Source organism: Dacryopinax primogenitus, assembly GCF_000292625.1.
Source record: "Dacryopinax primogenitus strain DJM-731 SS1 chromosome Unknown DACRYscaffold_23, whole genome shotgun sequence".
Lineage (NCBI taxonomy): Eukaryota > Fungi > Basidiomycota > Dacrymycetes > Dacrymycetales > Dacrymycetaceae > Dacryopinax > Dacryopinax primogenitus.
In genome coordinates, this window is record NW_024467220.1 from 309,160 (window position 1) to 320,953 (window position 11,794).

The 11,794-nt window shown below is 52.2% G+C and overlaps 6 protein-coding genes across 6 annotated transcripts; 5 read left to right on the forward strand and 1 right to left on the reverse strand.

Moving 5' to 3' along the window:
* Positions 1-101: 101 nt before the first annotated feature.
* DACRYDRAFT_91648 (FabD/lysophospholipase-like protein) lies at positions 102-2,400 on the reverse strand (the record flags this gene model as incomplete). Its single annotated transcript, XM_040777013.1, has 8 exons — positions 102-194; positions 228-317; positions 383-1,142; positions 1,190-1,329; positions 1,407-1,606; positions 1,658-2,156; positions 2,207-2,265; positions 2,361-2,400. The coding sequence occupies 8 exons, from the start codon at positions 2,398-2,400 to the stop codon at positions 102-104; spliced, it is 1,881 nt and encodes a 626-aa protein (XP_040624244.1).
* A 1,925-nt stretch (positions 2,401-4,325) lies between these two features.
* DACRYDRAFT_59363 (NADP-binding protein) lies at positions 4,326-5,366 on the forward strand (the record flags this gene model as incomplete). The annotated part of the gene is made up of 2 exons (XM_040775556.1): positions 4,326-5,203; positions 5,255-5,366. 2 exons carry the CDS (start codon positions 4,326-4,328, stop codon positions 5,364-5,366), a joined length of 990 nt encoding a protein of 329 aa, XP_040624245.1.
* Positions 5,367-5,849: 483 nt separating this feature from the next.
* Positions 5,850-6,877, forward strand: DACRYDRAFT_111890 (NADP-binding protein; the record flags this gene model as incomplete). Its single annotated transcript, XM_040769305.1, has 2 exons — positions 5,850-6,715; positions 6,766-6,877. 2 exons carry the CDS (start codon positions 5,850-5,852, stop codon positions 6,875-6,877), a joined length of 978 nt encoding a protein of 325 aa, XP_040624246.1.
* Positions 6,878-7,336: 459 nt separating this feature from the next.
* On the forward strand, positions 7,337-8,364 carry DACRYDRAFT_111891 (NADP-binding protein; the record flags this gene model as incomplete). Its single annotated transcript, XM_040769306.1, has 2 exons — positions 7,337-8,202; positions 8,253-8,364. The coding sequence occupies 2 exons, from the start codon at positions 7,337-7,339 to the stop codon at positions 8,362-8,364; spliced, it is 978 nt and encodes a 325-aa protein (XP_040624247.1).
* Positions 8,365-8,964: 600 nt separating this feature from the next.
* DACRYDRAFT_97182 (NADP-binding protein) lies at positions 8,965-10,122 on the forward strand (the record flags this gene model as incomplete). Its single annotated transcript, XM_040777430.1, has 2 exons — positions 8,965-9,830; positions 9,882-10,122. The coding sequence occupies 2 exons, from the start codon at positions 8,965-8,967 to the stop codon at positions 9,991-9,993; spliced, it is 978 nt and encodes a 325-aa protein (XP_040624248.1). The 3' UTR covers positions 9,994-10,122.
* Positions 10,123-10,714: 592 nt separating this feature from the next.
* On the forward strand, positions 10,715-11,744 carry DACRYDRAFT_111893 (NADP-binding protein; the record flags this gene model as incomplete). The annotated part of the gene is made up of 2 exons (XM_040769307.1): positions 10,715-11,583; positions 11,633-11,744. 2 exons carry the CDS (start codon positions 10,715-10,717, stop codon positions 11,742-11,744), a joined length of 981 nt encoding a protein of 326 aa, XP_040624249.1.
* Positions 11,745-11,794: the final 50 nt, after the last annotated feature.

Genomic DNA, 11,794 nt, shown 5'->3' on the forward strand with positions numbered 1-11,794 from the left:
TAGTATGATATATTGGCCGCATGATTCGTACCGTGTGATCCACAACGTCATTTCATTCATTGACTACCCCTTGAGCACGCGTGTCGAGATGGAACATCTCACTAAACGGTGCCGTTGGTGTAGAAGTACTGATGGGTCTGATTCCACGCTGCAAAGGAAAGGCGAGGCTCCAACAGCAGAGACGGATTGAACACCTGCAAACCGTGGTGCAGCTCCTGATCGTCCACCTCGTTCCAACAATACTCGGCAAAGCACTGCTCGCACTGAGGGGTCGTCTTCCATCCGAGGCGCTCAACAGATCGCTGGATCGCAGCGCACTATAGCACAATGATGTCGTCAGTTCACGCATGCATATATGCATATGCTGAAAGAAGGGACGAACCCCCAGACACTCTGCCCAGTCCTTGCCGAGCGTGCCGTTCCCCTGGGTGACGATGTTGAACGAGTTTGTCAGAATGTCCGTTACCTGAGGCGGGTCGAGCTGGTTGTCGATGATCGAGAAGTTGGTGTATGCGGAATAGGGCGCATTATTAAGGTACAACAGTAGTGGCACACTGGCGTTCTTGCAGCCGAACAACGTCGGCCGGAGCGTATACCCTCTGTTGAGCATCGTAGTCGCACTCGCAATCTTCGGGAAGGGGATGTCGAACCCCTTAGCCCAGAGAGCACTGTCGATCAAGTTGGTCCCGTTCTGCCAGCCATAGGTCGTCTCCTGGCTCACGTCATAAGCGATGATGAAGTCGGGTTTGCGCACAGGCTGCATCACCCCTGCTAGGGGGATCGTCTGGCCCGACTCGGACCCGTCGACTACGGACAAGTACGGCTCGCTGTCGTTGTTTATCCCGAAGAAGGGGTTCGGGTAGGGCGCGGTGAGAATCGAGGGGATGGTTGCGTTGAACGAGGTGTTGTACGCTGAGAGGAGGAGGTCGAACTCTGCTTCGGGGAAGAAGATCGTCTTGCGCTTTGAGAGTGCGTGTGCTTCGGGAGCGGCGCTTAGCAGGGAACGTTTTCCTACAGGAGGGACGTAGGCGTCCCGGCTGGAAAGGACCAAGCCACGTTTGGCGAAGTTCGGCCCTGTCCCGTTGGTAGCGTCAATCACATACCACAAATTCCAGGCACACGAAGCCGTAGCGAGCATGAACCTGCAGCGCATGAGCTCATGCCAGGGGAGGGGCGATGGAAGACATACCCGGCGTTATCGAACCCGTTCACGCAGCGGCTCGTGTTGACTGGCTGACCGTTAAGGAGCACAGTACCGAGGTACTTGGTAGGTGTGAACCCCGTGCGGGGGCCTTGCCACGATCCCCACTCGAAGGGGCTTACCTCAACCTACAATCTCATTATTAGCTCTTCCTAGCCCGGCTGTCCTGTCCGCGTAGGCCAGGACCGAGAGCGGAGACACTCACGAGCGTGGAGTTCGCCTGGGGGATAAGGATCGGCACGTCCCCGACATAAAAGGCCGGCGCATCGGAGGAGACTATCACAAACTCGAGAATAGGCAGAGGCATAGTGTGGTTCTCGAACCGCGGGAGCTGGGTCACCCCGGACCAAGTGGTGTTGATCCCCGCTCCTGGGCCGGGGATGAATTCGTAGGAGTAGACGCGTGCTAAGGCACATCAGTCTTTGGTTATAATGCAAGGAAGTGAGGGGCACATACCGAGAAAATCTGCTAGACTAACAGGGAAGCCCGCCTGGAGTTTCTCTCCAATCTCGAGAAACACCTCTTCGTCATACAGCGCCTCTCCGCTTGCCCCAGTCGGGGAGAGCGGGTTCACCATAGGGTCGTATTGAATTACGATATCCGCCGTGGTGGGGAAATCAGACACTGCGTAACTGATGACTGGGAAGCTACCCCCGGATAGACCGGCGATATACGTCAGGCTCTGGAGCAGCCCGCCAGTTTTCTGCGCCACGGAAGGGGGGAAACGGTCATCCAGGGCTTGCATGACGCCCATGCCTGTCCATGTGGCTGGGGCGGCGCCGCCGGAGATGGCGAGGGAGAGCGTAGGGATGTAGGCACTATTGTGCGAGAGGGAGGAGAGGTACCTTTCGAGGGGGAAGTCATGCAGGTCGAGCCGGGAGAGGTAGGACGAGAGGGAGGATAGAACGACGGATTTGCGCTCTGAAACCCAGGCGGATTCGGCTGGGTTCAGGTTCTGGGAGAAGTGAGTGGTGTGAGGATACGATGGCGAGGGAGAGGGCGTACGGTTGCCGGTCGGAGGAAGCTCACGTTTGACGGGCATGTGTGGTACGTCGGTCCGTAACCTGTGGGGATGGAGACGTTAGGAGGGAGAGTCTGAGCAAGGGCGTCTGTATTAAGGGTTAGGATCGTGCAGCATTCAAGAGAGTAATGGACGTACTGCCCAGGAAGAGAGCGATGAAGAGCATGGAGATGAACATGGCGTACATTGATTACTTCGACAATTGGATGTACAATTCGACAGTGGGTGACCAAGTCCTGCTCGACCTATTTATACTATATGCTCCTGACTATCTTCTTTTTCCGCCCGCCTCGCAGAAGTCATCATCGGAGCACAGTAGATGCTTCATGTCCGATACCCGGACATGTCTGTGCGAGTCGTCATTATGCGCAGTAGCACGATGTGCACCATCGCGGAGAAAAGCGGTTCGGTAGATCCATCGCGAGTATATGCGTTGACGAGGGTAAGGTAAAGCTGGTAGGTTGTAGAGGAGAGTTGGAGGCGAGGGTACGACCAGATGGTCGTTTCTCACCAGGGAGCACACGCGATCCTAACTCACCCACTCTACGTCATTAGGCTATTCGAATTGACCGCCGCATTTGGAGAACATTCATTTCACCTGTCAGTACATTACATCATTTATATTACATGAATGTATTATACACCTTTGATGGTTCTTTGTCGGATAAGATCGCATCAACTCTAGCCTTAATCCATCAATTACACCATCACTCCACATGCGTCTGTTCTTATTTTTACAGTCGCATCACCCGTGCATTCCCCAAAACATATGCTCGCGCTCGTGTTCAACTGAAAGGGCGGTGCAAGTATAACTTCGCAGCAGGGCAAATGCGAGATAGGCGCCGAGCTCCCGCCGTCCCGCTCTATCCTCCGAGCTGATCATCGGCGGTGTTTGTGCTTCTTGACCTTAGAAGGTTTGCTGCTCTGAGCACTAGTCCCATCTGTAGGAATATCATGTTCTTGTGCATGTGGTCGCAGAGAGACAAATCGACACTCCAGACTCCTACGCACCCAGAAGAGGCATTCGAGGTTGACATTGTCTGCAAATCAACGTTCTCAACAACACGCACGACACAGATCGAACTTGTATTAGGAGAGGAATCAGAAAAGCAACAGGAGCAGTGAGAGAAGCGTTTCGGGTGTTCGTGGTCCTCGAGTGCGATTGACCCGCCGGAGTTGATATCGCTTCCGAACAAGTGCCACACACCTTTAGGGTCTGCAACGTTTCTTGCTTACGTTCTTGTGTTTGGCGTTGAAGTCTCAACTCTAGATTCCCTCCTTTAGGATTGTCTCATCTCAACATATGCCAATGTTATGTCTGCGATGCTGGGGTGAAAGAACAGGAAAGCTGCAATTGAAGACCAGCACCCATGACAGCCGCGCGCGAGACAATCCGGCATTTCTCCATCCGGTCGTATCCGTATTCACGGTGGACGAAGTCAGGCTTGTCGTTCCCTAGTGCATATCAGTGGTTCTCGCGAAGTTCTAGTTGCGACACCCATCTCTTGGACGGATCGTCGTATCAAGACAGCTGAGGCTGCATGTGGCTATCTTCCAGAGGTGTCATCCTGGGGAAGAAGAGCTGTAGCAGCGGGTGTCCCTGCGTGGAAAGTGTGCGGGGTATTTGAGAAGGGATATCGATGTCTGCAGTTAGCCAGACGGTAGCACGAGACGAGGCTATGTTATCCTTTCCTCATACATCTATCATCCTACGTTCTGCAAAGACATGGCATATTTGGCTGATCCGCCCATCTCAAGGCACGTCCACGCTGGGTTGAGCGATGTGATTGGACCGGAGTAGAGCTCGCCTCCGAAAAAGTGGCGGAACGCGAGGTTTTTTCGTGGATTCTTTACACACATCCTCTGAACTCGAGCTTGCCTTTTTCGGCGACTCATGGAGCAACCACTGGTCCCGCTCTCACTGGGATGATAACGGTCCAACTCGAGCTTTCCACTTTTAGAGGGTCATGGAACATCTACTGGTGTCGTTACCTCTCGGTTGGAAATGCGCTCGTACGAGGACTGCAACAGCACTTTATGTCTTATATAAACGAGCATGAACCGCGTGCACGGTCCTCAGTCAAGTGAACTAAACATCCCGGTATGGCTTCTAACAGGATTCCCGACCTACCAGCCAACACCACACTCCAAGGACTTTCCGTCCTCGTCACCGGCTCCAACCAAGGACTGGGATATCATGCCGCCCTCCTGTCACTCCAGCTAGGTGCATCTCCCGTGTATCTTGCTGTTCGCAACTTGAAGAAAGGTCACGAGGCGCGGACTGCGATGCTTGCCGACCCGGTTGTTCGGAAGAAGAACTCAAAGGCGATCGTCAAAGTTTACGAGCTCGATATGGCTCGTTGGGACAGCGTCAAGTCCTTCGCTGAGAAGTTCATCGGTGATCGTCATGCAGCTGGTGAAGGTCTGGATATCGCCATGCTCAATGCTGGGTTATACCACATGCGCTTCGAGCTTGCACCAACTGGGAATGAGCTGACAGTCCAAGTCAACCACCTGTCGACGGCCCTTCTTTCTCTTCTTCTCTTGTCTATCCTCGAGGCTAGCACGATTCCCAAGCACACCGCACGACTCATGATCGTCTCCAGTGGCCAGCACCGGCAGGCTTCAAGCACGCTCACAGAATGTCCCTCCGACGACAATTACCTCACCTCTCTTAACGACGTGAAGAATTTCGCTAGCATGACCCGCTACGGACTGAGCAAGATGCTAGTGATCTTCTTCCTCCGCGTGCTCGCCACAAAGGTCAGCAGCGACAGGGTTATCATCAACAACGTCTGTCCCGGTCTGATCAGGACGAACCTGGCGCGAGAGCTTCCGGTCTTCCTCCGTCCTGTCTTGTATCTTCTCTTTCTTGGTCAAGCAAACCCCGTGGAGCGAGGTGCGGCGTGCTATATCCATGGCGTGACGTGCGTTGGAAAGGAGAGTCACGGGCTATGGTATAGACGCATGGTGTTGACTCCGTGAGTACGCTGTATGCTACGTCTTACATGGTCTAATACTTCATATTCTAGCTATGGAGATTTCCTGCTAAGCGACGAAGGGAAGAAGATGCAGGACAAGATCTGGACCGAGACGCTACAGCAGCTGGAGCAAGTTGTGCCCGGCGTGAGTTCGAATATATGAATCGCCGATCAGCGTATTCTTTCATTCACTACTCGCATTGATGTGGATCTTATCCCCTCCATTAATTGCATGACAGTTCCTTAGTTTTGAGTGAGCATCGCCGCCTTAATGCTCTGTGGCATTTATAATTCCTCACCGGGTTGACTCGTTTGTGAGTCCTGACCGAGTCCTAACCGGGCCTATTTGTTGTCATGATCAGGATTCCAGCCTCAATTACTTTGTCAGATCTCCGAACCGATCTTCCAGTGATCGGGATGTGATGACGTTAGTGGAATCATTCCTGTGCTGGTCACGTCAGGCAAACACACACGATGACAAAGGAGCCACTTTCACAAGCTGCTAGCATCCTTACGAAATGCCGTACGATCTACCGGGCAGCTGAAACGCGTTCTCTGGCGCCAGCAAATGTATTGTTGCTCTACTGACAACATCAGCTAAATAGCGGCTCCTGGACAGGGAATATGTTCATCAATACCTTCCACTATGTCTATACCTCCCCTTTCTCTTGATACTACCCTCCAGGGCCGCTCGGTACTAGTCACCGGTGCCAACGTCGGTCTCGGATTCTCGGCAGCACTGCTCGCTCTCCAACTTGGTGCCTCTCCTGTTTATATCACCTGTCGATCAGCGGAGAAGGGCAACAAGGCACGTGATGAGCTCGTCGCCGATCCACTGGTCAAGGAGAAGAATCCGCATGCCATTGTCAAGGCATACGAGCTCGAGATGTTGACATGGGATGGCGTAACCTCGTTTGCCAAGAAGTTTCTCGACGATCGTGAGGTCGCTGGCGAGGGACTGGACGTCGCTATCTTGAATGCTGCTATCGTCAACCTAAAGTACGAAGTCGCCCCGACCGGAAATGAAATGGTGCTACAGGTCAACTACTTGTCGACCGCGCTCCTCTCTCTGTTCTTACTGCCTCTATTGAAAAAGAGCACAACGGCAGAGCACACCGCACGACTCACATTCATAACGAGCGGCAGGCAGTTATTTACGCCGCTCAAACATTGTCCTCCCGAAGATGTCAACTACCTTGCTTCCCTCAACGCAAAGAACACTTTCGGCGTATTGGACCGGTATGGCCTCAGCAAGCTCCTAGTTGTTCTCTTCCTCCGCCATATATGCGACAATATCAGCAGCGACAAGATCATCATCAACAACGTTTGTCCTGGCATCATCCAGACAAGGCTGGAACGCAAGTTGCCGTGGATAATAGCACCTATCGTCGGATTGTTCAAGACGACCGTGGGCAACACGGTTGAAAAGGGAGCAGAATGCTACATTGCGGCTGTCGCAAGTGTCGGGCCGGAAAGTCATGGGCTATGGTATCAGCTCATGCGGCTAAAGCCGTGAGTATGCAGCTTCTAGTGCTTAGCAACCTTCTGACGAGGAGATCCAGGTATTCTGACGTTGTTACGGGACCGGAAGGCAAGAAGATCCAAGAGCGGATTTGGCGTGAAACTGTCGAGTTGTTTCAAAAGGTGTCGCCTGGTGCTGACACAAACATCTGAACGCATTGTTATATCAGTTGGTTTGTTTTCTGTATAGATCCGTCTCATTCATTTGGTTGAACTGTCGCGGTATCGTTTTTCAGGTAAGGAATCAGAGGAAATACCTCCCAGATTGGGTGATCAAGGTTCATGATCGGAACGATCATCGTGTGATCGGGGTGCTTGGTATGAGAATCACGTGATGCTGGACTGGCCGTGGGAATTCGCATCAAACATCAGGGTCTTCTCTGCTTCATTCGTCAGCTTTTCTACTTCGATGAAGGTTCTAGCACCAACGCTTGGTCAGCCTTAGCTGATATACGAGTCTGCAACGATGGGCACATCTGCGGCTGGGACACGTCCGCCTCTGCCGATAACGTTGCTTCCCTGTACCTGAGACCTTCTGATGATGGACCGACTTACAACAAGAGCTATATAGCCCAAATCGGTGTGCAAATAGACTGAGAAACAACGAACGACATGTCGATTCCTCCCCTACCTCTTGATACTACCCTCCAGGGCCGCTCCGTGCTCATAACTGGGGCCAATGTAGGTCTCGGATTCTCGGCAGCGCTCCTTGCTCTCCAGCTCGGCGCCTCTCCTCTGTATATAACATGCCGGTCAGCGGAGAAGGGCAACAAGGCACGCGATGATCTACTCGCCGACCCTGTGGTCAGGAAGAAGAATCCACGGGCTATTGTCAAAGTGTACGAACTCGAGATGTCTAAGTGGGATGGTGTCACCTCATTTGCGGAGAAGTTCCTTGACGATCGCCACAAAGCCGGCGAGGGACTCGATATTGCCATATTGAACGCCGCTATGTTTAGTATCGCATACGAAGTCGCCCCGACTGGAAATGAGATGCTGTTACAAGTGACCTACTTGTCGACCGCACTTCTCTCTCTACTATTGCTTCCTCTCTTGGAGAAGAGTACTACCTCGGAACACACCGCACGACTTACATTCATTACGAGCGGCATGCACATGAACACATCGCTCAAACATTGTCCTCCCGACGATGTCAATTATCTCGCTTCCCTGAACGATAAAAAGACTTTCGGTGCAAGTGACCGGTATGGCCTGACCAAGCTTCTGGTCATCCTCTTCCTTCGCCATTTATGCGAGAAGGTCGGAACCGATAAAGTCATCATTAACAACGCCTGCCCCGGGTTGATTCAGACCAAGCTGGAACGCAATCTTCCGTGGGTGATAGCGCCCTTTGTCCAGCTAATGAAGTTCACCGCGGGTAACTCGGTCGAGAAGGGAGCAACATGCTATATTGCCGCTGTTGCGAGTGTGGGCCCAGAGAGTCACGGGCAATGGTATCAGCGCATGAAATTGACGCCGTAAGTACCCTGGCTCTAGTGGGTAATAACATTCTAATGACGTGCCTCAGTTATTCCGAGGTCGTCACAGGCACCGAGAGCAAGAAGCTCCAACAGCGGATCTGGGATGAGACTGTGAAACAACTTCAGACAGTCTGCCCTGGTGTTGGTACAGCCATCTGAAAGCGGGTGTTGTTTGTCGGGTGATTGCATGAGTAATGCTCGAATGCTCATCATGTTCAGCGGATAGCGATCTGTGATACTGTTCTCCTGTGTGAGACTCTGGGCGATACTGCTTTTCTATCATTTTGTTCTTACGTCATCGTGAAAAACGCGCAATTGCGGATTCTTGATCCAATGCTCTTAGAAGGCTTGGAGAAGCTCTGGAGATCGTGAAACAGATCCACCTGTTTGCGTGAGAAGTTCCACCGCGCATTGGATCACGTGAGATGACGCGTCCCCGTTAAAAGTTAATGGGAATGTGGCTGTGATAGTTAAATGCCTCCGCGTCTTCCAACAACTTGAAAGGTGGAGGTACAACCATGGACAACCAACATCCATGCGTCTTTGCTCTGCTTCTTCACATCTGAGCTGTTCTGTCTTGATGAAAGTTCTACTATCACACGGATGCTTCGTCCGGATGGACGTGCGGATGGGACGCGTTTGTCTATGCCGACGACGACTGCTGGGTTCTGTCAATGCCCAACGCACGCGGGCGATATCAGCTGGTCGAAAGACTTAAATAGGATGCGATGAACAGCGAATCCGTTCAAGCAGTACAACATGTCTATTACTGCCCTACCTCCCAACACCACTCTTCAAGGGCGCTCTGTGCTCATCACTGGCGCCAACGTAGGCCTGGGATTCTCTGCAGCACTCCTTGCTCTTCAGCTCGGAGCCTCTCCTTTGTATATCACCTGTCGCTCGGCGGAGAAAGGAAAGAAAGCACGCGATGAACTGCTTGCCGATCCTTTGGTCAAGAAGAAGAATCCACGCGCGATCGTCAAAGTGTATGAACTCGAGATGTCCAAGTGGGACGGTGTCACTTCTTTCGCAAAGAAGTTCCTTGACGACAGGCAGGCTGCGAGCGAAGCACTCGACATCGCGATCTTGAATGCCGGTATGGCCAATCTGGAACATGAGCTCGCTCCGACCGGAAACGAGATGGTGTTACAAGTCAACTACTTATCGACCGCGCTTCTGTCTCTGCTACTATTGCCTCTCTTGAAGAAGAGTATAACGACGGAGCACACTGCGCGACTCACATTCATAACGAGCGGTTCGCACAAGAGCACATCGCTGAAGCATCCTCCGCCCAACGATGTCAACTACCTCACTTCCCTTAACGCGAAGAAGACTTTCAGCGCGATGAACCGATATGGACTAAGCCAGCTTCTGCTCATTCTTTTCCTCCGTGATCTCTGTGAGAAGATCAGCAGCGACAAGGTGATCATCAATAATGTCTGCCCGGGTATGATCAACACAAGCCTCGATCGCAAAGTGCCGTGGATTATGGTGCTTGTTATCTGGGCGTGGAAGTTCACCTCCGGGAACCCGGTCGAGAAGGGCGCACAATGCTACATTGCAGCTGTCGCGAATGTTGGTCCTGAAAGCCATGGGCTATGGTATCAACGCATGATGTTGACCTCGTCAGTACGCTCGGTTATATCGAAAAGCAACATCCTGACCAAGTGGCTTAGTTATTCAGATGTCGTTACCGGTCCTGAAAGCAAGGTACTCCGAGAGCGAATCTGGGGTGAGACCATGGAACAGCTTCGGAAGATCTCACCTGGTGTTGACAAAAACATTTGAACGCCTTCTTGACTTGTCAATGCGGTCCTATGCACCTTCTCGAATTGTCCGGGTAGTCATGTCGGTTTTCACGTGACTTGGTTAACGAGCCAATGTTTCATTCTCACTCGGTCAATATACAATATATCACTCCGTTTTTGAATGAGGTTCTTATTGCAACCCAGTCTTGACTCTACACAGCCAAAGGAGCACAACCAGAGCACTCTCTTCATGGTACTTTGGGCTGTTGAGGAAGTGACCGGGCTCCCCGCTGCTGACATGCTTTCTGTTTTCTATGCTATACCAGTGAAGTTGTTCCGGGAAGATCGCTGTTAGGTTCGCTCTCTTTGAGCATTAGTATATGCCCATTAACTTTCTCAAACAGGGGCAAGGGCCGAATTCCATGTGGCCGTGTTATGTTGGACGCGTCATGCCTTTTCACATGCCGGAATGCCATTCATGTATTCTGCCGAAATGGACCCTTGCCCGACATTCAATGGGTCGCGTCATGGAGAGAGGGACGCGCAAGCATTATTTATTAAGAAGTTCCCATGGACGTTCCGATTCTTCAATATTTGATTGCGGAAGATGACTGAGCATCAAGTCAATCCCATATCCTGAAGATCTTCGGCAACTTCGAACGCGTGTACGTCAGACCTTCTGCGCTCTTGGATTATCCTTGCCAACGACCTATATAAGCGCGTACCCCTAGACAAAGAATGACATCACTTCTTCCTTCAGCATGTCTATCCCTCCACTGTCACCCAAAACGACTCTTCAAGGAAGGTCGTTGCTCATCACCGGCGCTAATTCCGGACTCGGTTTCGAGTCAGCGCGCCTAGCATTACGATTGGGCGCCTCCCCTGTGTACATAACTGCGCGTACCGTTGAGAAGGGCAATGTGACGCGTGACGAGCTGCTCGCCGACTCCGAAGTAAAGAAGAAGAATCCGAATGCGATCGTTCAGGTGTATGCGCTCGAGATGTCCAAGTGGGATGGTGTCACCTCTTTTGCCAAAAAGTTCCTTGACGATAGGCAGATCGCTGGAGAAGGACTCGACATTGGTATCCTGAATGCAGGTCTGCTCAGTATCGCTTTTGGACTCGCACCGACCGGTAATGAGATGACCATCCAAGTGAATCATCTGTCGACTGCACTTCTCGCACTTCTTCTTCTGCCTCTCCTCGAACGCAGCACGACACCCGAGCATACCGCCAGGCTGACAATCGTCTCCAGCTCGACGCACCTGGACGCAGGGCTCAAGCACTGCCCGCCAGATAACCTCAAATACTTGGCTTCTTTGAATGACGAGAAGACGTTTTCTGGCAGCCTGGCGCGGTATGGCCTGAGCAAGCTCCTGATCATCCTATTCCTCCGCGAGCTGTCCCAAAAGGTCAGCAGCGACAAGGTCGTCATCAACGATGTCTGCCCTGGAATGATCAAGACCCAGCTCCTGCGCAGCATTCCCTGGTGGTTTGTGCCCGCCATGTGGGTGTGGCAAGCTGCAACAGCGAACCCGGTTGAGAGGGGCGCTGGCTGCTACATGAATGCGGTGGCCAACGTCGGCAAGGAGAGCCATGGACTATGGTATCACAAGATGAAGCAGACCCCGTTAGTCTATCCTGTCTTATAACGTTCTCGTATTAACGAGGTGGTCCAGGTATTCCGACGTCGTTACGGGCTCAGAAAGCAAAGTGCTCCAAGATCGGATCTGGAATGAGACTATGGAACAGCTTCGGAGGGTCTCGCCTAGTATTGATCAAACCATCTGACCGTCTTTTTGGCTTGTCAGCCTGGGTTTGCCCACTTTATCCACTCACCC